The sequence below is a fragment of the Miniopterus schreibersii genome, assembly GCF_964146895.1.
Source record: "Miniopterus schreibersii genome assembly, chromosome: 4".
In the NCBI taxonomy this organism is placed as follows: Eukaryota; Metazoa; Chordata; class Mammalia; order Chiroptera; family Miniopteridae; genus Miniopterus; species Miniopterus schreibersii.
In genome coordinates, this window is record NC_138105.1 from 45,370,389 (window position 1) to 45,396,951 (window position 26,563).

The 26,563-nt window shown below is 37.9% G+C and overlaps 1 protein-coding gene across 5 annotated transcripts in view; it reads right to left on the reverse strand.

The window, feature by feature from the left end:
* Positions 1–26,563, reverse strand: part of SH3D19 (SH3 domain containing 19) — a 142,592-nt gene that overhangs the window by 44,802 nt on the left and 71,227 nt on the right. For 2 of the 5 annotated variants that reach the window (XM_081135600.1, XM_081135599.1), the window contains exons 3-4: positions 4,560–4,600; positions 3–43 (exon numbers count right to left, since the gene is read on the reverse strand). In XM_081135600.1, coding sequence (XP_080991726.1) covers positions 3–18 — 16 coding nt within the window. In that variant the 5' untranslated portion in view covers positions 19–43; positions 4,560–4,600. Of the gene's footprint in view, positions 1–2; positions 44–1,016; positions 1,107–4,559; positions 4,601–26,563 lie in introns of those variants that run through there. The other 3 variants (XM_081135601.1, XM_081135602.1, XM_081135603.1) reach the window with 2 other exon arrangements.

Here is a 26,563-nt window from a genome sequence, read left to right on the forward strand (position 1 = left end):
ACCTCTTCCACGGGGCATTTTTGCTGTGCACTATTCATGAGTGCTAAGGGAAAAAAAGAAGGGGTTATAGAAGAGGAAAGGGAGAAAAGAGTGAACCCAGTTGCCTATGCTCTAAAAGGAATTCGAGAGCAAGACTGTCTTGCCACGACACTCTGCATACTTCTACGGAAAGGAAAAGCTGATGAACCAGTTTCAGGGAGTAAAGAAGTATGTTGTGGCAAAGACATGTCTGTAGAGACCAGATATCCACACACATAACCACAGTAAAAAAAATTAAAATCTACCTTTAATTTTTAACAGTGTAAAAAATCTAAAAACCATTTTACAAAATCAATTTGCTACTTCAATAGGAATCAGTATTAAAGTATAAATATACTTAAAAGGAAACTCAATAGTCAATTTACATCCTTTTAAATCAGTGCCTTTTCACTTGATTCTGCCTTTTCACATCAGAGGCCATTAGTAACAGGCCCCCTCTAGAAGTAGCCAAATGAGGGGAAAAGGTCTCCCAGTCATACTCACAGATCTCTACATCCTTTCAGAAGCACTGTTTTCCCCTCTCCTGCTCTGATTATTTTTTCACATTCACTCATCTATGAAATCTCTTTTCTCTCTTGATCCTTACAGAATGACTGGCAATTTTTATAAGCGTCGAACAAGTTTAGCAGCTGGAGACACTTTAGATGTTCATGGCAGATTTTCATGTAGTATCTCACACTCTTCCTGCTAATTTCTTAACTATCTGCTTAATCCATTCTCACTTTCCCAGATTAAACAGATTTGATGTACTCATTGCCAGCAAAACTGAATTTGCCACCAAAGCCCATACAGACAGACCAACACGTTCCCTTTAACCCCTGCTACAAGCTGCTGATGGTCTCTCGTGCGTTTTGGATTAAAGCCACAGAACAAAGGCAGTATATTCAATGAAAGCTATCATATCATTTTACAGAATTATTTTGAAATTTTCTAGCTCACATGGTTAAATTATAAGTACAAAACAAATTCATATTCACCTGTTTACAAGAGATTGAGATCTGGATTTGCAATATTAATACTAATAAAGACTCCGTCTACACTCCACCAGGATCATAAGCATGTGATTGTCCTACTCCAACCTTACAGATGAGGAGACGGAGATACAGAGAGGTTAAATGAATTATCCCAGGGCACACAGCCCATTACAGGAAGGGCCGGGAGCAGTTTGTTCCCTGAAGCAGTTTAACTCCTTGTGGAGCCAGGAGAGGTGGATGCTTGTCCTGATTCTAAATAATTCAAAAATATTGATTAAATAATGACCAGAAGAAATAAACACACAGAAGGATTATTACATTATAAGCATCCTTGCTATAATCCTTACCAATTAAAATCAAAATAGTAAAAAATAACTAACTACATTTGCTTGAGACATGGTGTGAGCTAGATGCATGTGACATGGTATCAAGAAGGCCCATGCAATGGAAAGCTCATGGCACCAGTGTCAGGAAGTCTAGGTTCACATCTAAGTTCTACCTTGTGAAGCCATTTAACCTCCCTGAGACTCAGTGTCCTACCATCTGTAAAATGAGGTTAACACCTATCATGTAGAGCATTATTTCATAATGTATGTGAACAATTCCTGACTTACAGTAGGCAATGAATGTTAGCTATTTCTCATTTTCAGAGAATAATTTTCTTTTTTTTATTTTATTTTATATCTTTATTGATTCCAGAGAGAGGAAATGAGAGGGAGAGAGAGAGACAGAAACATCAATGATGAGAGAGTCACTGATCGGCTGCAGCCCACAACCCGGGCATGTGCCCTGACCGGGAATCGAACCCTGATCGCCTGGATCCTAGGTTGATGCTCAACCGCTGAGCCACGCCTGGCCAGGCTAGAGAATAATTTTCTTTTAAAAAGTTAATGAAAGGAAAATCATGGAATTCTAGATATATTCAGTTGGAATGCTTTAAGGTTTTTACCCAAAATATTTAGGGCTGATGAGAATAAATGCAAAAAAAAGACCGCAAGGCTTGATTGAAATCAGACTGATACAGATTCCCAGATACACTGATTCCTTCCCTGCTGCCTCCAGAGGCTTCCAAGACTCCTCTTCCTAAACAGCCTATGAACTTGTTCAAATCTCCTCTCTGTTTTAAGGAACAGAGCCTTAAAAATGTGATCAAGTCTTTCTCCTTGGCAGGGTTAGATGATTAAGTCTGGAATAAAGCCAACACTTCAGTGGGTTGAGTAAGACAAGAATTGTTTACAGCCTGGCCAGTGTGGCTCAGCAGTTGAGCATTGACCTATGATGTAGGGGGCATGCAGGAGGCAGCTGATCGATGACTCTTTCATCGTAGATGTTTCTATCTCTCTCCCCTTCTCTCTGAAATAAAGACTTTTTTCTCAAAAAAAAAAAAATTGTTTAAAACTTTTTCCTATAGAATGGGCAAAGAGAAAAAGAGAAGGGATGCCACAGTGATTCTTCATTCTGTATTTACATGGCATCATGTGAGGATCTGTTTGCCCTCTCAGTAATAAGTACAACCAACAAATATTTCTTTAGTGTATACAAAGTAACACATAAGAATTAAAAGACAACTGGGTTAGTTAAAAAAAAATTTTTTAAGTTTCCTCAAAGCAAGAGTTTTCCCACTGTTCCACCTCCTCCTTCCTCTCTGCTGGGCTGCTTTGCCAACTTCCTCTTCTCTCTGGCTCCAGTCTGATCTCTCCACTGATTCCTTCCCTGCTGCCTCCAGAGGCTTCCAAGATTCCTCTTCCTAAACAGCCTGTGAACTTGTTCAAATCTCCTCTCTGCTTGACCCTTGTCCCTTCTCTAGCTACAACCCTTCCTTCTCCTATTTACCAACAAATTTAATAAAAGAGTAGCCTACCCAGCTGTCCCAGCTTCTACATATTCCATTCATTGTCCAAATAGAAGTGTGGCTTCCAACTTTGATCTATTTAAACTGCTCTCTCAGAGGTCACTGCTGCCCTCCTGAGTGCCCAATACAATGACCTATTCTCAGCCGCCTTGTGTCTGACTTTGCTGAAGCACTAAGAGCTATTTGTGGTTCACTCATTCTTTTCCAAAACCTTGCTTCCTTCGACCTCTAACACACAGCCATCTCCTAGTTTTTCTATTATGCTTTTTCAGCCTTTTTTGCCCACTCCTCCTTAGCTGCCTTCTTCTTAAGCCTTGCATGGCACGGGGCCTCAGGGTAAGCAAGATCTATGCTGAAGGATCAATGGGAAGTCAGGTACAGATTACAACGCCCAACAAAGAAGTCCTGAAGCCCAAGAGAAAGGACAGGTAAGAAGCCAGAGAACGAAGGCAGGAGCCAGCAGACAGGACTCATGAAAGGAAGCCCTCTCCTCGGTAGGGCTGGGCGTCTGGGGCGTGCATCTCTTGCCCTACAGCACCCTGCAGACATAGGTTGGTCCCAGACATAACTTCCCAAGATTCTATCCCTCGCCATCATTTTATCCTCTGCATGTCCTCCCTAAATGGTCAGCGATTCCCAGGATCTGGCCTATCACCCTGATTACCCCTGAACTGCATCTTCAGAAAGAAATACTTGCCTAAACTCCAGGCGCTAATTTCCTACTTAAATTACCTCCCTGCCCTTTCTCTCTCCCCACTCGAAGGCATATAAAGTTGTCATGAATTTTTTATTTTCATATCTGAACTACCTTCAACACAAACTGTGGCAGCCCCATATGCTTACAATTCACCAACAACAAAAATGAAATGTGGGGAAACGCAGAAACTATGGAGTATCTTTCTGTATTGCCACCTTACAAATTATTCACTGCAATGAGTTCAAATGCATGCTCTTCACGACCCGTGGGTATTCTAAATTCATACTGCATATTATAAATTATGTTTCTAAAAGTAGTATATATCTCCCTTAGGTGGCGATCTCAGCTCAAAAAAGTGAAGAACACCTAAAATCCTTGCCTTATCTTTTTTTATAATGGGTAAACCATGTTCCTTTTGGGAAAGGGATCTTTGCAGAGTCTTTATAAAAAAGAATGTTAAAATCCTACACACCAAGAGCACGTTTTAATGCTTTAACCAAGAGGTAAAGTTAGTAAGTATGACTCTACCATTCTGGATAGAATTCCATTACGGAACTTCTACCTTGTAGAAGTGTGAGCCGATCTACATAGGCATTTTTACAGATAAGTAAAAATACTGTGGAAGCAAATAAATAAAAAAGGACGGGGTTTGTTTGGTATTTTTCAAACCCATGAGATGTCACAACCCATAGAAAATGGTTACATAAAATTTATAGTAAATCATAGAAACTGACTAGATAATCCAGATTTTTTTTTTAACAACTTAGTTCTATAAGAGAAAAATGTTGTTCTGAGGAACTGGCTTATAAATGAATGAAAGTTAAAAAGAAAGTTGAAAAACTAGCTGCATGTCTGAAATGGCCTATTACTCCTTAGAAGAAGCTCCCCTTGTTGGATTCTTTGTAAGATTCATCAAATACAATCGCTTGCTAGAAATCTAAACCATCATTTAAAATTATTACAGAGGAAAACATAGAGCAGGAAAAAACAAACTTACATCTCTTGATTACCGCTCTAATGGATGACAAGGGTCCTTGGCTAGAAAAAGAAAGAAAGGAAACTTATTACACATTCATTAATCCTTTGAAGAAGAATCATTCATCATGCCAGGTCATTTCGGGGACTCAATATGGCGCCAAGTAGCAAGTCTGATACATTAATCACTGGTCTATACTTTTTACAAAACACAAATTAAAAAACATTTAAAAACTGCCTTTGATATTTAAGATCTTTTATGGGAGATGAGGAGGCTGGTGAAGTATATCTGCAGTATAAATAAAATTTTGCCTTGAAGTTGCTTTTATAGCTACCTATGTACTGTGTCTTCCAGAGAATTTCATGAAGTCGTAGCAATTACATGGTGCTCAAAAATTCTGAACCCTGCCCCCATCTGATGTTTGACACTGGAATTCCTAACTTCTCAGGTCAAAACAGATCATTTTTATAGCGAATTTGACCTAAGGACCAACAGTATTTCCTCCTAAGATCAGAACTGAAACATCACTATCTGAAAAGAAGACTTCTGCTTTCATGTTTGTTCAATAGATGGTCAGTCTTGACTGCCTCTAATTGTGTAACCTTGGGCAAGTCACAGAACTCTCCCGAGCCTCTGTGTACACAGGGCTCAAACCCTCTGGAATGGCAAAGATTTGTGCCATTGGTTTTTGAATCTGTTTGTCTGTTGTCTTTATTCATACCAGCTGGACTTTTTCAATCATTTAGAAAAAATATACAACCATGAAAGTTTAATGATATGATTTAGGAAAAAAAGTTTTTATTTATAAAATTCTTCAGCTTTTTTCAGAATGATCTTTAAAAATTTATACTTATTTTTAAATTTATGCTCTTTTAAAATTTCTACTTGTGGTAATCTGTATAAATCCTCTTGCTGTTTCTCAGATAAGTACAATAGGAAGACACAACAGCATACCAGCCCTTTTATGGGAGACATACTTAAAATATATACTATTCTGCCACAGAAGAAAAAAAAAGCTCTACAATACCATGCAGCTAGGACCATAATATAAAGACAAGTGTTTTCAGCAATACTGATTTTTTAAAAATGTCTTGAAGGCTTTCTGTAAACAACTACTTGAAAAAAATATAGTATGAGGTAATATAGAAGAGATAATAGCACTGAAACGCAAGTAGATCGATGAAGGCTTTAGGAGAAACTTCTTGGTGTAAAACTGGAATGAATCTGCATGTTAGCTGACTGGTCACGAGGTAACTTGTGTTTGCACTTACATTAATTCAAGTAATTTTAAACAACTTGCTGACCAAAGTAGCCAGCTGTATGAGCGAGTTCTGGCTCAAAATAGCCAATCAGCAAGGTGTTAATATTGTATCTGTTGACTCAGGTACAGTAAAAGAATCAAAATCAGTATTTAGAAGCAATGATAAAAAAGTCAAAGTTCAAAGTGTGCCCAGGCAACACATAGGGACGTTACTGAATGTCTACATCATAATCTCCTCACTCATTAACACTGATTTGGTGTGATATTATTATTACTTTTTTTGAACTCTGCATCTGGCAGATTGCTTGCCTTTTTCTGGAGTTTCATTTTGTTCTTTTATTTGGGACATATTTCTTTGTTTCCTTATTTTGGCAGCCTCCCTGTGTTTGTTTCTATGTATCAGATAGAGCTGCTATGTCTCCCAGGTTTGGGATAATGGCCTTATGCAGTAGGTGTCCTGTAGGGTCCAGTGGCACAGCCTCCCCATTCACCCGAGCTGGGCACTCTAGGTGCGCCCCCCATGTGAGCTGTGTGCACGCTCCTGTTGTAGTTGAGCCTTGATTGCTTTTGGCATGTCAATGGGAGGGATTTACCTCCAAGTTAATCGGCTGGGAGGACTGGCCGTGACCATCGTGAAGGGTCTGCTGTGCAGGGGCTGACCCCATAGAGCAGAACTCACTTCACTGGGGTCAGGTACCCACTGAGTCCACCCCTTGAGTGTTGCTAGTTCTGGAGTCCAACTGTCCATATTCCCTTCTGGTGTCTCCACTTTCTGGCTGGTATGACTTGGTGCAAATTACTTACTTTCTCTAAGGCCCCTTGTTTCCTCCTGTGTAAAAGCAAGCATAACTCAACTTCTTTACAAGGTTGTTATAAAGAGTAAGAGAGAGAGTCCATTAAAGCATTTTATACAGTACCTGGAACAAAGTGTGTATTCAATAATTGTCAGGGCACATACCTAGGTTGAGGGTTCAATCCCCAGTCGGGGTGGGTATGGAAGACAACCAATCGGTTTCTCTCCCACATTGATGTCTCTCTCTCCATCCCCTCTATCTAAAATAAATAAAAACATATCCTTGGGTGAGGATTAAAAAAACAGTGGTTTTTTTTTAGAGATTCACTTTGCTGTCCTCTGGCTTCTGCTGTTCAGATGGAACCTGAGCCTAGGCCACTCCATGACAAAACAAAGGACTGCAAAGCTGCATCTTCATTCCATTCTAAATTTATAAACCTATGTCCTGGCCATTGCCAGAGTTAATCCAGATCTTTTGCCTTTGGCTTCTTTTGTTTAAAAAAATATATTTTGCCCTAGCCAGTTTGGCACAGTGGTTAGCGCATCAGACTGTGGAATGAAGGGTCCCGGTTCAATTCCGGCCAAGGGCACGCGTACCTCGGTTGCAGGCTCAATCCTCTGCCCTGGTCAGAGTGCGTGTGGGGAAAAAACAATCAGTGTGTCTCTCTCACATTGATGTTTCTCTCTCTCTCTGTCTCTCCCTTCCACTCTTTCTGAAAAGCAATGGAAAAAGTAACCTCAGGTGAGGATTGAAAATATATATATATATTTTTAATTTTCAATTACAGTTGACATACAGTATTATATCAGTTTCAGGTGTACAGTTCCATGATTAGACATTTATATAACTTATGAAGTGATTAGCCTGATACCTAAGCTCAAAGCCTTATTTTTCTTCATTGGTAAAATGGATTGCATGTTGGGCACACATAATAATAAACTGTTATCATCATCTTCACCACTGAAATCTCATCATTAGAAATTCATTTCATTTGGGTAAGAAACTTCTTTAAAAATGTAGTTTCCATTCTTGAAAATACCTTCTTAACTACTAACTAAGGTTATGTGCAAAGGTGGTGGTAGAGAGTGATCCTACAGCATAACCTGATAAGGGTTTATCATAAGAGAGTGGGATGAAAGGCTAGAATGGGATTCTGAAGAGCCAAGGAGCCCCAGAGTCCTGGAAGAAGATACATCATCAGGCAATGAGACCTGAGACAATTCTCTCTTGATCCCTTTTGGTTCTCTTCCTCAGGATCTCAAGGCCATTTCCCCTAACCATTCATTTCCCTCCTGGAAGGGTCTTTGACTCTCACACCTCAGGAGTAGTTTTAATCTGCCTCACTGAGAACAAGGGCACCTGATAACAGGAGCAGCAGTGCTTAAAAAGCAGAAGGCAGGCTTCCAGTCAAGGTGGCGGTATAGGTAAACCCGGTACTCTGGTACTCAAAATGTCCCACAACTACAACTAAACTACAGAACCACCACCATTCAGAACCGCCTGAGATCTAACTAACAGAGTCCTACAACTAAGGATATAAAGAAGAAGCCACGTTGAGCCCGGAGACCCCAGAGCCAGTGTATCTGGTGGGCAACTTCAGATCATGCTGAAGCACCACCCAACCACCTCCAGCAGCAACACTCAAGGGGTGGACTCAGTGGGTACCTGACCCCAGTGAAGTGAGTTCTGCTCTGTGGGGTCAGCCCCTGCACAGCAGATCTTTCACGGTGGTCACGGCCAGTCCTCCCAGCCGATTAACTTGTAGGCAAATCCCTCCCGTTGACATGCCAAAAGCAATCAAGGCTCAACTACAACAGGAGCGTGCACACAGCTCACATGGGGGGCGCACCTAGAGTGCCCAGCTCGGGTGAATGGGGAGGCTGTGCCACTGGACCCTACAGGACACCTACTGCATAAGGCCATTATCCCAAACCTGGGAGACATAGCAGCTCTATCTGATACATAGAAACAAACACAGGGAGGCTGCCAAAATAAGGAAACAAAGAAATATGTCCCAAATAAAAGAACAAAATGAAACTCCAGAAAAAGGCAAGCAATCTGCCAGATGCAGAGTTCAAAACAAGTAAATTTCTTATTGATGGCAACTAAATGCTGTTTGTAGCATTTTTATCATACAGTAGATTCCACCCATTCATTATACTTTTCTGAGTTGTCCTACATGCAAGTACATGTTTTTAATGTTGTCTGTCTTCTGTGCTGTTTCTATGAGTTTGCTATTAAAATACATTAAACTATAAGATAATAATAATGGCAAATTAAAGAAATTAAGCCAATTTTTAAAGTCTTCTCAGCATGTTCAGATTCTGGACCATAAAATATTTTAGATCATAGGTTAAGAACAAGTCTCCTAAAAACAACTGACTCATCCATTACACCCTATTTAACAATGACTTTTAAAGGATGTAAAGAGAAGTTCTTAAAAAATTAAAAAAGGAAAAGACCACCCACACCCTTCTCTAAACCTGTCATCCTGGTTCCAAAAACCACATGCAGCAGAGCTTTTACCAAAAAAGGTTGACACATTCCTTTGGACACTTCCTTATGGACATAAAGGGGAAACGTGGCTCAGGGAAAATTCCTTCGAAAGACATGAGACTATCAGGGGATACCACCTGGCAAGAAATTAGGACTCAGAAAGCCTGGTGGAAATCCAAAGAGTCCTTGGTCATGCTATAGAAGGAAAACTTAAAGGCAAATATTTCCTTCATCACAGTCCATATACAGTGTCCTAACACCTATAAAATAAGAGGATTAATTATTTAGTGGAGGTACAATTAATATAGATCAATATTTTTGGTCTTTGTTTTGACATCACTCCTAACTCACTTTGAATCATTTAGTATTAAAACCTAGAAGAGAGAATAGCATAGCATAGGTGCCTGGTATCTCCTGATGATGTGGCGATCAAAACCAGAACCCAAATTGTAGTTTCAGAAGCAACTTATATTTGGAGCTGGATAACAACAAAATATGTTATAAACAAAGGGGTGTGTACACGCATATGCATATTTGAGGAGATGCCTTAACCTGAGCATGTGGCAGTTTTCAAATGAGAAAAAATTCATCTCAATTAACCAGTATAATATTCTCTTGTGAAAAATAAAACTGTACAATTAATAAAAATGTATGAAAAATCAGTGAGTTTATTAGAAGACAGCAGGGAAAGAAAAAAGGTGAGAAACATGCTTCCATGTTTCTCCATTCTTTGTGGGATTAAAATAAAACTGTGGCGAGGGAATGACAGTTTGATGTATTTCACTGCAAAACCAAATACACATTTTAAGCATCTGTAACTGATTAAAGCATTGACATTTCCAAAAAGTTAGAAATAAATTAGGTCAGTTTGAAACTCTGACTTTTTAAAATCTAAAAAAAGTTGAACTTCTGAAATATTAGCTCCATTTTAAAATTTGAAATACCGAGGCAGATATTTTGGTTTAAATGTTATTCATAGAAATGGATAAATAAATTGTTATGAGAAACTAAGATTTTCCTACACCAAAATTTAAAAAACAAACAAAACTCTTTTAAAGGTGAATACCACAGCCACATATTTCTTAGTTTTGTAATCACTTGATCAAATGTTTCAGGTTGGCTAAACCTTTCCTTTTACCCTTTTAAGAGCTTCCTACAGCAATACATTTCTATCTTTTCACCAAATCTCACTGATGTCTAAGCCAAAATAAAACAGGCTCAATCTATGGTGGGGGAAATAACAATGAAGTAGTAAACATATACAAAACAGCAACATCTAAGCAATGTAATTACAGATAAGGTCCTTATTTTATTAATAAAAACAAATCCATTAAAAACATTCATTTAACTAAGGCCTTCAAAAACAGGCAGTTCTTTAAGAGTTCCTGTCATAAAGCCAAAGCCTGTGAGCCAGAATGTGACAAGGAACACAGAAACAGCCGAGTTCAGTCTAACAACACACGGACTTGCTTGCTCTTCTCTGGGAATTCGAAAAGAAACTTCGAGTAGGCAGGCATGAAAACTTTTTTTTAAATTAAATTTACTGGGGTGACATTGGTTAATAGGATATTAGGTTTCAGGTGTAAATTTCTATGTCACAAGATCTGTATATTGCACTATGTGCCCACCACTCAAAGTCAAATCATCTTCCACCACTATGAAAACTTTTACTGGAAGTATTTAACAACTTTTCCAATTTCTACATTACATAAGGAGTATAAGCAGCATGCCCACCAGACAATATTTTTTGCAAGGTCAGTGGAAAATTCTTCCATTAGATACCAAGAACAAATCTGGTAGTTAAAGGACTCTAAAGTCATTTAAAAGTATGGCCACCAATACTTACATGAAATTACCCAATCTATGAAATTTCTAGATTGAGGAGCCCAAAGAAAAGCAAGTTTTAGGATATATTTTATGTATTTGAGGATACCTCCATTTAAGTGTATGAGAGTGTTCATTAAGTCTATAGACAATGTGCCCACAAACAAGTAGTTTTATTTTTTCAGGATATTTAAAAAGATTCACAGAGAGTAAATTTAAGTTTGCTTTCTAAAAGCATGAAAAAGAAGCAGAAAGAAAGAAAGCAAGGAGATGGAGAAGAAAATGTGGGAGAGAAGCGCAGATATGGGGTCCAGGTAAGCAATGAATGGAGCAATATATTGTGGATGAGAGGAGCAAGGTTTCCAAACACTCTCAAGGTGAGGACGCTGCCTGAGGAATGATGAAGCCCACACTGGCTCCATACTTTATAATCACCAGCCTGCTACACAGGAGACTTATGCTGCCTCTGTTCCCATTCAATCTCTCCTCTTCTCTCCATACTGAAGAGAAGAGGCATTTATTCACCCATTCTCACCTAGTCCCCCATGTGACCAGCTATACCTGCTGTGAAATGGCCTGAAGTAGATAGTCTGGCAAAGCAACAGAGCATGACCAACGGATATCTGAATTTACTTCTATGAGGTAGATAAACAGGTACCCAAACTGAATATTCAGTATGATCCCAACCTTATTTTTATTTATTCATTTTTTAATATATCTTTATTGATTTCAGAGAGAGGGAAAGAGAGGGAGAGAGACAGAAACATCAATGATGAGAGAGTCATTGATCGGCCACCTCCTGCAAACCCCCGACTGGGAATCGAGCCCCCAACCCAGGCACATGCCCTGACCGGGAATCGAACCCCGATCACCTGGATCCTAGGTCGACACTCAACCGCTGAGCCATATGCCCGGCCAGGCCCCATCTTATTTTTAAAACATATATATACATACAAATATATAAGTAAACATATATATTTATATTAATACAAGAAAAGTGAGAGCATATTTATTCAGTGATGTGCTGGAGTCTGTTCATACTGGCTCAACAGAGCTAACAATTAAATTCTCAGAAATTCTGCAGCCCAGTTGTTAAATATAGCCATTATTTAAAATTATGTAAACTTATATACATTATATAAACTTGTAATTAAGTAAATCACACTAAAACAAAGGCAATAAATACTCAAAACTCATCATTTCCTAATCATTTTACCACCTTTACTATGATCTATGCTCTTGAGATTCTTTCTGTCTATCATGTCTTTACCATGGAAATACCACATAATGAAGTATTACTGTGAATCTCTTTCCAGTTCACCATTGGTGGTGTCATGTTGGTAGCTTGAAACTGGTCATACTGGGTGTTCTTTACATAAAAAATACTGGCAAAACAATAGCCTAATTTATCATTTCATTCACTTTCTAGACTTAAAAAAGTAATGGAGAAAATATTAATAATGCAGGTTTAACTTAGAAGCCTGTTGTGTTTGTTGCTACTACATTATGAATAGCACAAAAAATTGAGGAAACATTCTTCCAGTATTTGAAAACTATTATCCGTCATTGACAAAAAGAGTAGAAATTCTGACATATGTTTTGGTTGTTTCACTTTCATCTTATTCATTAATATTAATACAAATATCAACCAACATTCATATTGGAATTATACTACGGGAGCTGGTTGTTAAACATTTATCAGCACATCACTGCATATGCCCAAAATGTTAACAATAGTTGGCTCTGAGAGGTACAGAATTTTGATTTGTTTTCTACCTATGTCTCTACTTTATGTAATAAACATTATTCATTTATAATTTTAAGTTATTTTTTAAAAAGATTTGCTATGGCAAAAACAAAACAAAACATGTCCTTTGAATAATTAAAATTACATTCAAACCATCAAATAACCAATCATTCTCTGGAAACAGACTGATGTGAAATGTTACAGGCCATTAGGGGTAAACCCCCCCCAGCATTCTAATATGAACAGCAGCATGCATACAACTTCAAAACAGCTTACAAAAATATCACAACGATCTATATATTTAACAAACCTGCACGGCTTAAACATAAAATAAAAAAATGAGTTAACAATCAAATTAAATGAACATAAACACTTAGAATTTAAAAATCATTAATGTAACTATTATTTCCTCAGTGTCTTCTAGGTTCCAGGGATTCTCCTAGGTACTGAGAAAGATGAAGCCCTGCATTAAAAGAGCTTATAGTTAAGTGGAGAAGAGAGAAAAGTAAACAGTCAAGCTTTTAGTTTTTAGGTGTCTTTTCTTTTAGGCTGGCAATTTTAACACAGATTAGAAAATGTGGAACCACCTAAAGATATCTAGACTCTTTTAAAAATATATCACAAATATAGAACTAATCATGGATGTCAATTCAAATTAAATACAACTGAAAGAGAGATTAAAGTATAACCAAACTTTAAAAAATAATAAAACAGATTCTCATTGGCAAGAATGTGCGGATATTTACCTTCTTGCAGAAGCCAAAGCCAAAGTCACTCCTCAAACTCCCAGCAAGTCCAGTGTTGGCGTTTTTAGAACAGGCTTGGCAGGACAGTCGAGTCCTAATTCAAACTTCTAGTGGTGCTCAAGATCATCCTGCTCACACCTTTAATCAATGGCCATGTCACCTTACAAATGTCTGTAAGATATACTAATTATTTCTTGGGCCATGTCCCTTCTTGTTATAAGAATTCATAACAAGAGAAATCAACTGAAATCAATGTGTGGATGGATAGATGAATGAACAGGTAGGTAGGCAGACAGGCAGATGGATAGATAGTAAGGTTGTTAAGAAAAAACAAGTCAAAAAGGAGATACATTATTTAGTAATTCCCTCTACCTGTAGGTCCACCTGGCTAGGTAACAAATATCATTCCTGTTTTGATGGAGTGGCAAAAAGATGAAAGCCTCTGCAAACACCCAAAGCTAGTGTGATAAAGTTACACATTTTGCTTCCAGACACATACTCTGACTGCTAAAACTGAGGCCACAATTAGAGATATACAGCTGTTGCATGCTGAGTTGAAACCACTCAGAGGATATTTGGGATTCTTCCTAGAATTTCAAGAAAAGGAGAACAAGAAGGAGATGGAGGGAAAAGAACAGAGAGAAATGTAACTATTGGTGGTGGGGTTAGAAGTGAAGACATGCTTGCAAGCTCTACTCCTGATGCCACCTCATTCCCAAAAGCCACCTGCATCTTGACAACCCCGATACCAATGGTCTAAGAAGGACTGGGTAGAATCCCCATGACAGGGCAATCACCAACAGCAGCCACAGTTCCCCCAGAGAGTCAGCTGATGTGGAATAGCCTCAGGTAGTGGGGAAGCAGGGCTAATGGATGATTTTTTTGCCTGAGAAGACGAAAGTGCGTGAAGAAAACCAACACTGAAATACAAATCAGAAAGTTTTCTCTACCTCATTTATTTACTTTTGCAAGAAACCTCAAAAAGAAATACATTTCTTGAGGCACTCAGATTTCTAGTTGTTTCTATAGTTCACTTGAAAGTGTCTTGTCTCAAATTAGGAAACCTTAACCAATCATCTGTTATGTACCAAACCTGGAGATACAAAGATGAACAACTGCTTTTGGGTGACGAGCCAGACTCATAAACTCATAATTATAAACTATAATACAAGTTGATTTGTGCTTTAGATGCAACTGTGCCAACGTAATTAGGAAGCCGCCTTTAGTTTTTTTGTTTTTGTCCCTGTGATATCAAAATGTTTCAAACTTTAGGCAGCCTTTTAAAATTTTAACAGAAAGACTGACAGTCATGCATTCCTTAACCACAAGGCGGTTAGGTGATTTCATTGTACGAACACCACAGAGTGCACTTACACAAACCTAGATGGTATAGCCAACTACACACCTAGGCCATATGGTATGGCCTATTCATTGCTCCAAGGCCACAAGTCTATACGGCCATGTTACTATAGTGAATACTATAGGTAATTGTATCACAATAGTATCTAAACATAGAAAAGGTACAATAAACATATGGTATAAAAGATAAAAAATGGTATACATGTATAGGGCACCATGAATGGAGCTTACAGGACTGGAAGTTGCTCTGGGTGAGTAGGTGGTGCGTGAACAGAAAGGGCTAGGACATTATTGTACACTGCTGTACATTTTATAAACACTGTACACTAAGGCTACACTAAATTTATAAAAATATTTTTTCTACAATAATAAATTTATTTTAGCTTACTGTAACTTTTTTACTTTATAAACATTTTTAACTTTTTGACTCTTGTGTAGTAGCATTTAGCTAAAAACACAAACACATTGTAACAACATTACAATGGCTATGACATCAGTAGGTGATACAAACTTTTCAGCTCCATTATAATCTTATGGGGCTGTCATCCTATATGTGGTCTATTGTTGAACAAAACATCATCATGTGACACATGACTGCACTTGTATTCCCTTTTAACGCTAACACCTCATTAGAAATGTTTGTTTTGGATTGTGACTTATGAGAGATGCTGAGCTGGAATCACCCACCTAAGCTGCTCCCAGATCCCCGACCCTCGGAAAGACAGTATAAGTGCTGGCTTCCAATCAAGGTGGCAGTGTAGGTAAATGTGTACTCACATGCTCCCACAACCACATCAAAATTACAACTAAACTACAGAACAACCATCACTGAGAACTGCCTGAAATTCAGCTGAACAGAAGTCCTACAACTAAGAATATAAAGAAGAAGCCACATGGAGACTGGTAAAGTAAATGTCTCAGAATAAAGAAGAAATCTCTAGTCACTGGAGCCTGCACGGCACACAGGGCCTCTTTCAAAGCAGGTCCTTCTTGGGCCCCTTCCTCTGCACTGTCCCCCAGCCCCAGTAACAGGCTCAGTGTTTGCCTCTGCAGGGGCCCAAGTGCTCTGGGGAAATGGTTTGAACATCCTGGCCTTGGATTTCCTCTTTGCATGTAACTCCCGTGGGTTTTAGGTTTGCCTTCCTAAGATTTCAAGGGGGATCAGTGTTATTTTTTTCTTAGCAGCATGAAGTGACAAAGGCAGATGATTAGTAGAACAGTTACAGAACATTTGCTTGTGTAAACCTCTAAGCCCTGCTGGCCACTCTGGATCCTTCCAGCTCACAGCAGCCCAGGGCACCACCGGGCTCTCACTGCATCAGCCCAAGACAGACGGGGTGACCGGTCTTAAGACAAATCCTTCCCATTTCTGTGGGGCCATCTCTTCCGCGCCACCTTTCTTTAGGAAGGGTGGGGGACCTCCTGCAAGGGAAGGGCTGGACCAGATCCCTGTCTGACTCCACCTTGAACTTTCAGTTCTTGTTACTGTGCTAGTGCTGACCTAGAACCCACTAAATAAAGATGCAGCTTATCAGTCTTGATCATTTTATCTTATTTAGTGAAACAGAATAAAACCTGCTCACCATGCTAATACTGAATCACTGCAAATTATTTTGTCATAGTAATTTTGTATGTATATTTTGTGGGGAGAATCTTTTTTTAAAATAAATTTTAAAAGTCTGTAGTAGTTTTAGATTTATGGAACAGTTGTAAAGATAGAGTTTCTATATACCCCACACTGCTTCCCCTACTGTTCACATCTTACATTAATGAAACATTTGTCACAATTATGCATGTGTGTTTTTAAACACTGATAGGCAAATTCTACTTTTCCATGTTTTATTTGTAAGATGTTACAGAAGGAACTAGAAAAGATCCCCCACAGGCAGATGTGTAACAGTGAACTGTAAACAATGAATGACAATATTGTTCCCCAGAGCAACAAAAGTTGTCAAAACCCAAATACTTTTTCTCAAGGTGAAATCATGTTCAAACTGAGGAGTGAGGTCAAGCAGGCCCATTCACAGGGCCGATCACATTTGGGGTCTATTTGGGGTGCTGTTTTGAAAAGAGAAGTTCTAGTAAAAGGAAGAAGAATTCAGGAGACAGGAAGACTGCAAACCTTAGTAGAGTTTAAAGTAAATCAGGGTAGGGCAATATTTCTGTAGATTTAACTTTTAGGGTTTCAACTCCCTAGGTTTACCACAATGCCTAGCAAAGTGCTTATCACACACAGTAACTATTATAAGTGAATCCCGCTTTGAAATAGATCATTGTATAGAAACCCCAATACATCTGTTTGATATATATGCATTTATCAATGTTTCATAGAGATGATATTTAAGTTGTGATCCTTCCAACAACAGGCCTACCATAAATGCAAGCTGTGGTTTTGCCTCAGGTCTTACACAGAACAAACCTATGGGAGATTTGAAAGCTACAATATCAGCAAACACTATTTTTAAAAAATTAAAGGGTACTACTTTATTTAAATACCTACATCAAGTTGCTTCTTTAGGTAAGTAGGAGGTCAAAGAGAAGAGAGGGGTGACCAACCCTTGTACATAAAGCATCTGCTTGCATTAAGTCTATAATTGAATTCCTGGAGACACAGGGTATGGATGGCTCAGGACCAAAGAGCCTTCTGATAGTTTACAGACATAGAACTGTGTGAGGGGGCTGGAGTTCAGTTTCAGCCTTGTCACTACTTGCTCTGTGAGCATAACTGTATAACTTAATGTCAGTTTCCTCATCTATAATCTAACAGTATTGGAAATGTCTGGATGATTTCTACCAGTTACTCTAAATTTTTTAAAATATGAAACTTAAAAAATTCCAAGATCTCGAATGTGCCAGGGTTATGTAAGATGTTAACAAGGAAATTGGGTGAGGGACATTTAGAAACTCTCTGTACTGTCTTTGTAACTTTTCTGTAATTTAAAATGATTCTAAAATAAAAATTTATTAAAACAAAACAAAATTCAAGATCTCAATTTAAATTCCACTTAATAAGAATCAATTACTTAATCTAATTGGAGTAAAGAAAGTTGGGCTTGATAACTAATCTCCAATAATAACATCTAACCTAACTGAGCACTGTTCTAATGCCTTACATCTTTTGACTCACTCAATCCACACATCCACCCTTAGAAGATGGTACTATTATTACTGCAGTTTTACAGATGAGAAAAGAGTTTATGTAATTTAAATGTCCAAGGTCTCATAGCTTGTAAATGATGAAGCCAGGATTTGAACTTGGACTGTATGGCTCCAAAGATTGAGTTCTCAGTTACTGTGCTTTCCTGCCTCACAAAAAGTTCACCTGTAGCTGAATGTTAAGAGGAAAACACAAAAATCACTTATATAGGTGACAACTGTGAATTAATTACTAAGGAACCCTGAGAACTTGTCTTCTTCCACTGAATATCCCATGGCTTGGAAGATTTAAATTGGAGGCAGTGGTGGAGGAAGGGGGAGGTGTCTTGAAGAGTATTAGAAAATGATTTAGCACTTTCATCACTTCTGGAATTTATTCATAATATATAACATGCCAAAGGGTGTTTGCAGATAAATGTTTGGAAATTCATGGGTCTGGCTGTATTTTGTGTTGCTTTAGGAGATCCTAAATTAAAGAGGGTTTTTGTGGGGGTTTTTCTGCTTTTTGTTGGTGGAAGAAGACAAAACAATAAAGGCTTATGTTACTCACAAAGGCATAGATCTGATTTCAGTGTTCATAAGACAAACAATACATTTTTTTCTTCACACACTATATTATATGGCAGCGATCTGATTTGTGCATAAATACTTTAAAGTACTACGCTGCTCCGTTTTTTCAATATATTCGTGGTACCCTAAACTAGGTGGAAATAAATCCTGAAAGAAGGTTAGAGTGTGGGTTAGTCCCAAAGGCAACATAAGTATGTAATTTTCATTTCTAAGTTATAATATCATTATGGTTATTTCTTCTAAAGGCATTATATTATCTTGTGAGGGTAAAAGCAACTGAAACCCCTTTAAACTCAAATTTTTAAAAAAGGTTTTACTTATGAGCTTACAAAAGTATCTCGGGAATTCCCACAAACAGGAAGTACAGGTGAACTTCGTGCTGCCCTGGGAAACAAGGGGACTTCTTGCACAAGCCCTCACTCTTCCTCACTTTCTCTGAGACCCCACTATCTCTGCTTCCCTCTTCAAATCTCCTTCTACAGTTGGATTCTCTCTGCTTGTTCATCAGCATACCTCGCAAGCGTTCATCCGTACATATGTTGCACCAAACCCAAATCTAAACAATTTTCAAGCTCTGAAAATCACAGCTCTAAGCTGTACTTTTTGTTTAAACTTTCAAGAGAAAGAACTTGATTATCACAGCATATAGGTCATAGTCTGGTCATTGGCCAGCTATGAACAAATGGGGTAAGGCTGTGTGGAAACCTGGTTCCAGGAGTGTATGCCTCAGCTGGGAGGTAGTTCTCAGAGAAGCAGGCAAGGGCTGCTTGCATTGCAGCCACCACACCTGCATGAGGTAAGATTTAGTAGGACTGCAAACAAACCAATTGCTGAAATGTAGGCCTAAACAATACACAAGAGGATCAACTACAGGCATTGTTTCCAGAGCTACTGCTAAAAGCTTTGAAACCCAAGACCACAAGGAAGTATCCAACAATGCTTATTGCGCTTTTCCAGCTAGCTATTTCACTTCTGAGTGGCCAGTCTTTTCCTACTTTGCATGAGGGAACAAAGAAGATAGCCTCCTGTATTCAGATTGAGAGGAGGTTAGAGTTTATTATGCTCAAAGGACTACAATTAACTTCCCAAAAGGAAGTTCATCTGCTATGTAGAATCGGCTATGAAAAATCTGAGCTAGTAAAAAGAGAGGACCAAATCCGTATCTTTTCTCTAAGTATCCAAAGCTAGTATCTTGTCACTGTCTGAAGCCTGTAGGACCCTCAACAGGTTCCTGGCAATCCAGACGTCACCAGTCCACACAAAGCACACTGTAGAGTGTGCTCATCTAAGCATGGAAGGGTAACACAAATGTGGTAACAGCAGATACCACCCAGTGTATTTATGCAGATACCAGTTTCTATTCATGCATAGAATCCTGCCATGACCAGACATCTGGCTCCAACAGAGGGAACCATTTAGCACCATGAATAATGCAAAGGTACAGTTACTCAGGACAAAACTAACAGACATCAAATAGACCTGTCAGAAAGAACTGGGTTATAGACACTTAAAGAGCCCTGAGCTTAAAAGGCAGAGGTAACACTGAAATTCAGTCCCAAGTGGGTTTAGTCTGCTTAACTGAGGTCCAAAGCAACTGCGGCGATCAATTTTATGTGTCAACTTGGCCAGGATTACAGTCTCCAGTTACCCAACTAAACACAAATTCATGTGGTTAAAGTTCACAATCAGTTGACTTTATGGGAGATAATCCTAGATAATCTGAGTGGGCCTCATTCAATTAACTGAAAGGCCGTAAGAGCAAAGTTGGGGCTTCTTTGATGAGGAAAACAATACTACCTGTGGAAGGCAGCTTCAGCCCGCGTAAGTTCCAGCCTGCCCTTCCGGGTGATCTGCTCAATGGATTTCTGACTTGCCTAGTCAGCCCCTACAATTAGCTACAATAAATCTCTCTCTTTTTTAAAAAAATGTATCTTTATTATTTCAGAGAGCGGAAGGGAGAGGGAGAGAGAGAGATAGAAACATCAATGATGAGAGAGTCACTGATCGGCTGCAGCCCGCAACCTGGGCATGTGCCCTGACCGGGAATCGAACCCTGACTGCTTGGATCCTAGGTCAACGCTCAACTGCTGAGCCATGCCCAGCTGGGCTACAATAAATCTCTTAATATACTTCTCCTACTGGTTCTATTTCTCTGGTTGAAACATTAACTGATACAGCAACTAAATAATCATCACGAAAACCCTAAGGGGGGATTATTATCAGCTCCATTTATAGATAAGTAAACTGAGATACAGAAAAATTAAGAAACTTCCCAAGGGACACAGCTCCTAAAAGGAAAGCTGGATTCTAATTCAGGTAGCCTGAAGTTCAAACCTAAGCACTTTACCTTCTATTCCACTGCCTTTCTGAATGATTTTACCAACACAAGCAGAACCTAAACAGCTGAAAAAGTATTTTTCAAAATCCATTTTGGATTGCCTCCAAAAATCCTCCAATCTTGGGCATAATCTGGGAATATTTTTTGTATTCATTTTGGGTCACTCTAGAAGTTCCCCAAGCCTGAGCACAAACAGTCCTGATTTCAATTATAGGCATAAGGGACACACACTGACATCTATGCCTCTAACCCAAGTGATCCGACTCCTAAATGCCTTCCACGAGGTCTCTAAAAGGCTCGGGGCAAGAGGATTTACAGCGCTCTGGATTAATACAAGATTCCTTTGGGAAGTATTGTTTGGGAGCCTAAAAATTACATAAATGGGTCTTGGTAACAAATGTGAGCATTCTAACATAAAAATACAAGTCAAGTTGAAAGAAACAAAGTCCTTACTGATTATTTTCTTTTGGTTCATCCATAAGCAACATGAGGTAAGGGATGATCTTTAAATAAAGTTATACTGGTGAGAATGCAGCATTTTACTGAGGCAATTTGGTAGTAAATATAAAAAGTCTGAAAAAAATTTTTTGATCCATGAACTTTCATCTATTAATTCCACTGCTAAGAGTTTATCACAAGGAGATAATCAGTGATGGTCCATTAAAATGCAGGTATAAGAATCTTACCAAAACATTGTTTATAACAGGAAAAAATTGGAAATAACCTAAATGTCTGACTGCAGCAAAATAATTAAAGTTTGATATACCTACATGATGGAATACTATTAAAAATCATATATTAGGAACATGTTTATAAACTCTTGTTTTGTAAAAAAGAGAAGGTAATATACAATACTATGTGCCGTATGACCCTAATTATGTTTTACAAAAATATACCAAGTATGCACAGCAGAAAGGCTGACCCACCAATATACCAAGAGTAGTTATTATTCAGTGGTTGGATCATGAATGATTTCAATTTTTTCTTTTCTTTTTTATTTTTAAATAAACTTCCAATAACAAAAATTTCTTACTCTGTAGCAGAAAATTTAATCATAATTTATAGGACTACTGAAATGGGAAAATGTTCACGATATGTTAAATGAAAACAACAATTTAAAAACAGTATATTCATGAACCTCTGTTAAAATTATAGTATTGTATGAAAAGATAAAAACCAGGAAGAAATATGTCAAAATATAATAGTGATTAACTATGAGAAGCTGGAATTATAGATGATTTTTTTTCTTTTATATACTTATTTGTTCCAAATTTTCTATCATGAACATATTCTGCTTTATAATTAGAATAAGTGATTGTAATTTCATTTAAAACAAAAAGAGCAGTGATGTTCAAGATAGGAATTTACCATATAGAAAAATTCTTAACAGGGTAGTTCAGCTTATTAGGACTTTTTCTACTTGGAGCTTCTCTTTAGAATCTGTAACCAAAAGAGAAACTATTGGGCAGTAGATGGTGCTAAACTTTAGGTCCTACTTGTCATCCCTTGATAGCAGCATCCCCACACTGTCTAGGCAACGCAGTGTGCCAGGAACAATATTATCTTCAGGAAACAACGCAGTGTGCTAGGAACAATATTATCTTCAGGAAACAGATTTATAATTGAAGGGATGTTTTTACAGGGTGGGACAAAAGTAGGTTTACAGTAATTTTTTTTATTTGACAATCTAGGGAAAAGAGTCAGGTATTGCATGTTTTAAAATTTTTAATGGTGCACCGGTTAAAAATAGCTGATCTAGAGGAGCATCTAATAAAAAAGGAAACCCCAACCCTGAAATTGTATTTTTGGGACCAGGCCTGATTTCTGGTTCTGAGAAGGATTTATGTATAAGGACAAGACTAAATGTTGATCAATAGCAGTTTACTGTTAATGACACAGGGGTGACCAGGCTACTGAATGACTGTTTAGCAATTCTGTCCATACTAAGATTCTTCCAGGAATTAGCTAGTACACTTCTGTGGTTCATAGTCCTAATCAATACATTTGAAGAATGTGATATATGCTATGCCAGTAAGAGAAAACATTTTTTAAAAATTAAAGTCCAGTTGTACAGGGATATTTATTAGCTGGGGTATAAAACCGTAACCCAGGGATAGACTGAGACCCACAAAAATATATACAAAGTTTACTCAACTAAAGGGTATTTAATATAGACTTTGTAGAACTGTGTAAATAACTGCTTCTAAATTATACTGAAGAATACTAAACAACTAATATGAAATATAACTATCCCAGGGGAAAGAGAGGAAAGAATTAGGATGAAAAAATTTAAGGATCAGGAGTTCCATGTGCTCCCTAAACTGCTGAGAAATGGCTGGCTACACATGCCCATCTTGAGAAAAAGTAATAAAACAGGAGCAGCTGCTGTTCCAGAGTTAACTCCTGCTGATAGTTTAATTTGAAATAACTTCAGAGAAGCCCCCACACTAAGCACTAAGTGCCACACTAAGCTGGCAGTGGTAGGCCAGCTGATAAAACTTTTCAATTACCCAATTGATACACCATATAAATAGTTCATTTTCATTCCCATCACACCAGGGGGAAATGCTAAAGTGACATTTCTTAAAACTACAATAAAACAACATAATATATATATTCTCTGTAGAATGACATAAAATGTTAATAATCCTTTCACATCTCCCACTGCAAAAGGACGTTTTTCTCCCAAAAAACCTGTGTACACTTTAACTTTTCACCTTGTTTATAGCATTACAGATGCCACAGCAAAAGTAATGTTTCTCTTATAGCTTAGAAAACATAATGCCAGAAAGTAATTACACAAAAGCTATAGTTTATAGAGGTATAGGAATAAAAACATATGGGGCAGAGAAATGCCACAGAATTACAGTAGTTAAACTAAGCCCAGCAGAGCATGACATTTTAATAGACATATTTAGAAAGGAGAAAAGCAAAAACAAGTTATATCTTTTGCTTTTAGCTCATCTATTTAAACCATAACATGATGATGATAAAGTGTCAAAATAAAATCCTCAACATCTTTATAAGATCAACATCAGGATACCAATGCAGGGGACCAAGACCCCTTCAAATTTTAATGATAAAGTGAGTTTTAACATCATCAACTATTATTCTTAGTGTACTGAACTATGTGCTGCAAATATTTCCTGCATGTTGAATTTAAGTCCCTCCCAGTGGTGACATTTCAGGCCACACTGGGGGGCGGGGGGGGGGTGAGAAACAAGCCCTACTAAAGCTGGAGTGGCACCAAACTACCATGCAGCTGAGAATTGGGAATAGAAGTGTAGGGCATATAAAACTTTAAAACATAAAATAATTGTGAATGACAGTAGGTGTTCAATAGAAAATTGAGAAAAAATCTATCTTGGAAGAAGCAATAGAACTTTTCTTCCACATGTATACACAGCTGTTTATTGCAACATTATTTCTGTTATGAACTGGAAACGACTCAAATGCTATCAATAAAGGACTGGTTAAATAAATAATAATATAAAATTCTATGTAGCAGTTTAAAAAGTAATGAAGTGGAAAGTGACATGGTAAAACTTTCTTAAATATAAATTAAAAGGGCAAGTTGGTATACACACACACATATATATACACACCTACATATACACACATATATCTCTCCATTTATTCTAAATGTTATTTGAATATATATGCATAGAATATATATATATTTTAATTTTATTTTTGTTTAAAATATTACAGATGTCCCTTTTTCTCCCCAATGACCCGTTCCACCCCGTTCCTTCCCCCTCCCCAGTCCCTCTCCCCATCATTGTCCATATCCTTGGGTTGTGCATATATGCATATAAATTGTTTGGTTACTCTCTCCCCCTCCACCCACCCGCCCTCCTCCATCCCTTTGACATTCATCATCAGAAAGAATATATGTACCCCGATGTTCATAGCAGCACAGTTTACAATAGCTAAGATCTGGAAACAGCCCAAGTGCCCATCAGGAGATGAGTGGATAAAAAAGCTGTGGGACATTTACACCATGGAATACTACGCAGCTGTAAAGAATAATAATCTTGTACCCTTTGGGACAGCATGGAGGGACCTGGAGAATAATATGCTAAGTGAAATAAGCCAGGCAGCGAAAGACAAATATCACATGATCTCGCTTATACGTGGAATCTAAAGAACTTAATAAACTGATGAACAGAATAGATTCAATGACATGGAAGCATAGATGAGACTGATGAATGCATAGAATATATTTATGTACATATATACGCATAGAAAGCAGACTAGGAGAGACATTGTACCAGCAGATTCTTAATGATAGCTGCCTATGGAATAAAGGCAGATACCACATATTTCTTTATTACTAACAAATGTTTTCATGTGTTACTTGTGTAACTCTTCAGTGACAAAATGGGATCAACATCTACAGGGCAGTAAATGATGCTTCAAGTAAAGGGAACTATAGGAGTAAGACTATGAGCAGAGGTGAACTGGGAACAGTGTTTAATCATATTTTTTTCTGAACATTCTTGATTATTTCCTCCTTTTTATTTTCCTGTTTCAGAAATAATCAAAGAAAATTTCACTCAGTTTTATACCCATGTCCTATAAAAACATGTTTATTGGTGCCACAGGATTCAACACACCTTTTTAATTAATTATGAAATTTTTCAGGGTTTTTAAATATATATCGATAATATTATAAAGCCCATTAGTTAGCTTAAGAAATAACACACTTTAGCCCGGCTAGCGTGGCTCAACGGCTGAACACTGACCTATGATCCAGGAGATCGAGGTTTGATTCCCAGTCAGGGCACATGCCCGGGTTACAGGCTTGATCCCCAGTGGGGGGTGTGCAGGAGGCAGCCGATCAATAACTCTCTCATCATTGATGTTCCTGTCTATCTCCCTCTTCCTTCCTCTCTCTAAAATCAATAAAGATACATTTTAAAAAAAAAAAGCACTTTAGATACACTTGAAGCTCCCTATGGACCCTTCCCTGACCCATTCCTTTGATAATCAATATCCTAACTTCACTATTTATCACTTCCATGCATCTTTTAATACTTTTATAAAAAATTATACTCTCATGTTTTTATGGTTACATATATATTATGTATATGTAACCATAAAAACATGCAATAAACATAGTGTTTGTTTTGCCTAGGACAGAGTCTGCAATTTATTTTTTGGTATCTGGAGTTCACAAGCTTTTTCTATAAAGGATCAGATAATTACGTTCAGCTTTGAGGGTATATGGTTTCTGTTGTAGCTAGTCAACTCTGCTGCTGTGATGTGAAAGGAGACATATGCAAACAAATGGGCATGGATGAGTAAATAAGACTTTATTTACAAAGACAAGTGGCAGGCCAGATTTGGCCCATTGGCTGACCTCTGCTTACTATAAATGATATCACACTGTACCTATCCTTCTGCAATCTGCTTTTTATCACCTACAATTCTGCTTCTGAGATTTATCTTTGTCATCATGTTTATCTGTAGTTCCCTTAATCCAAACAGTGCTATTCTAAACATTCTTATACATGATTCCTTTGGCACATGTGAAAGAATTTCTCCAGGGTAAATAATACCTCCTGGGTTGTATGGTATGGGCATTTTCATCTTTACCAGATATTGCTCAATTGCTTTCTAAAAATGATATACCAAATTATTCCCATACAGACTTGTCAGTCGTTGAGATTTCTGTGCTAACTTGATGTAAGCAAAATGGTATCTCATTATCATGTTACTACATACCTTC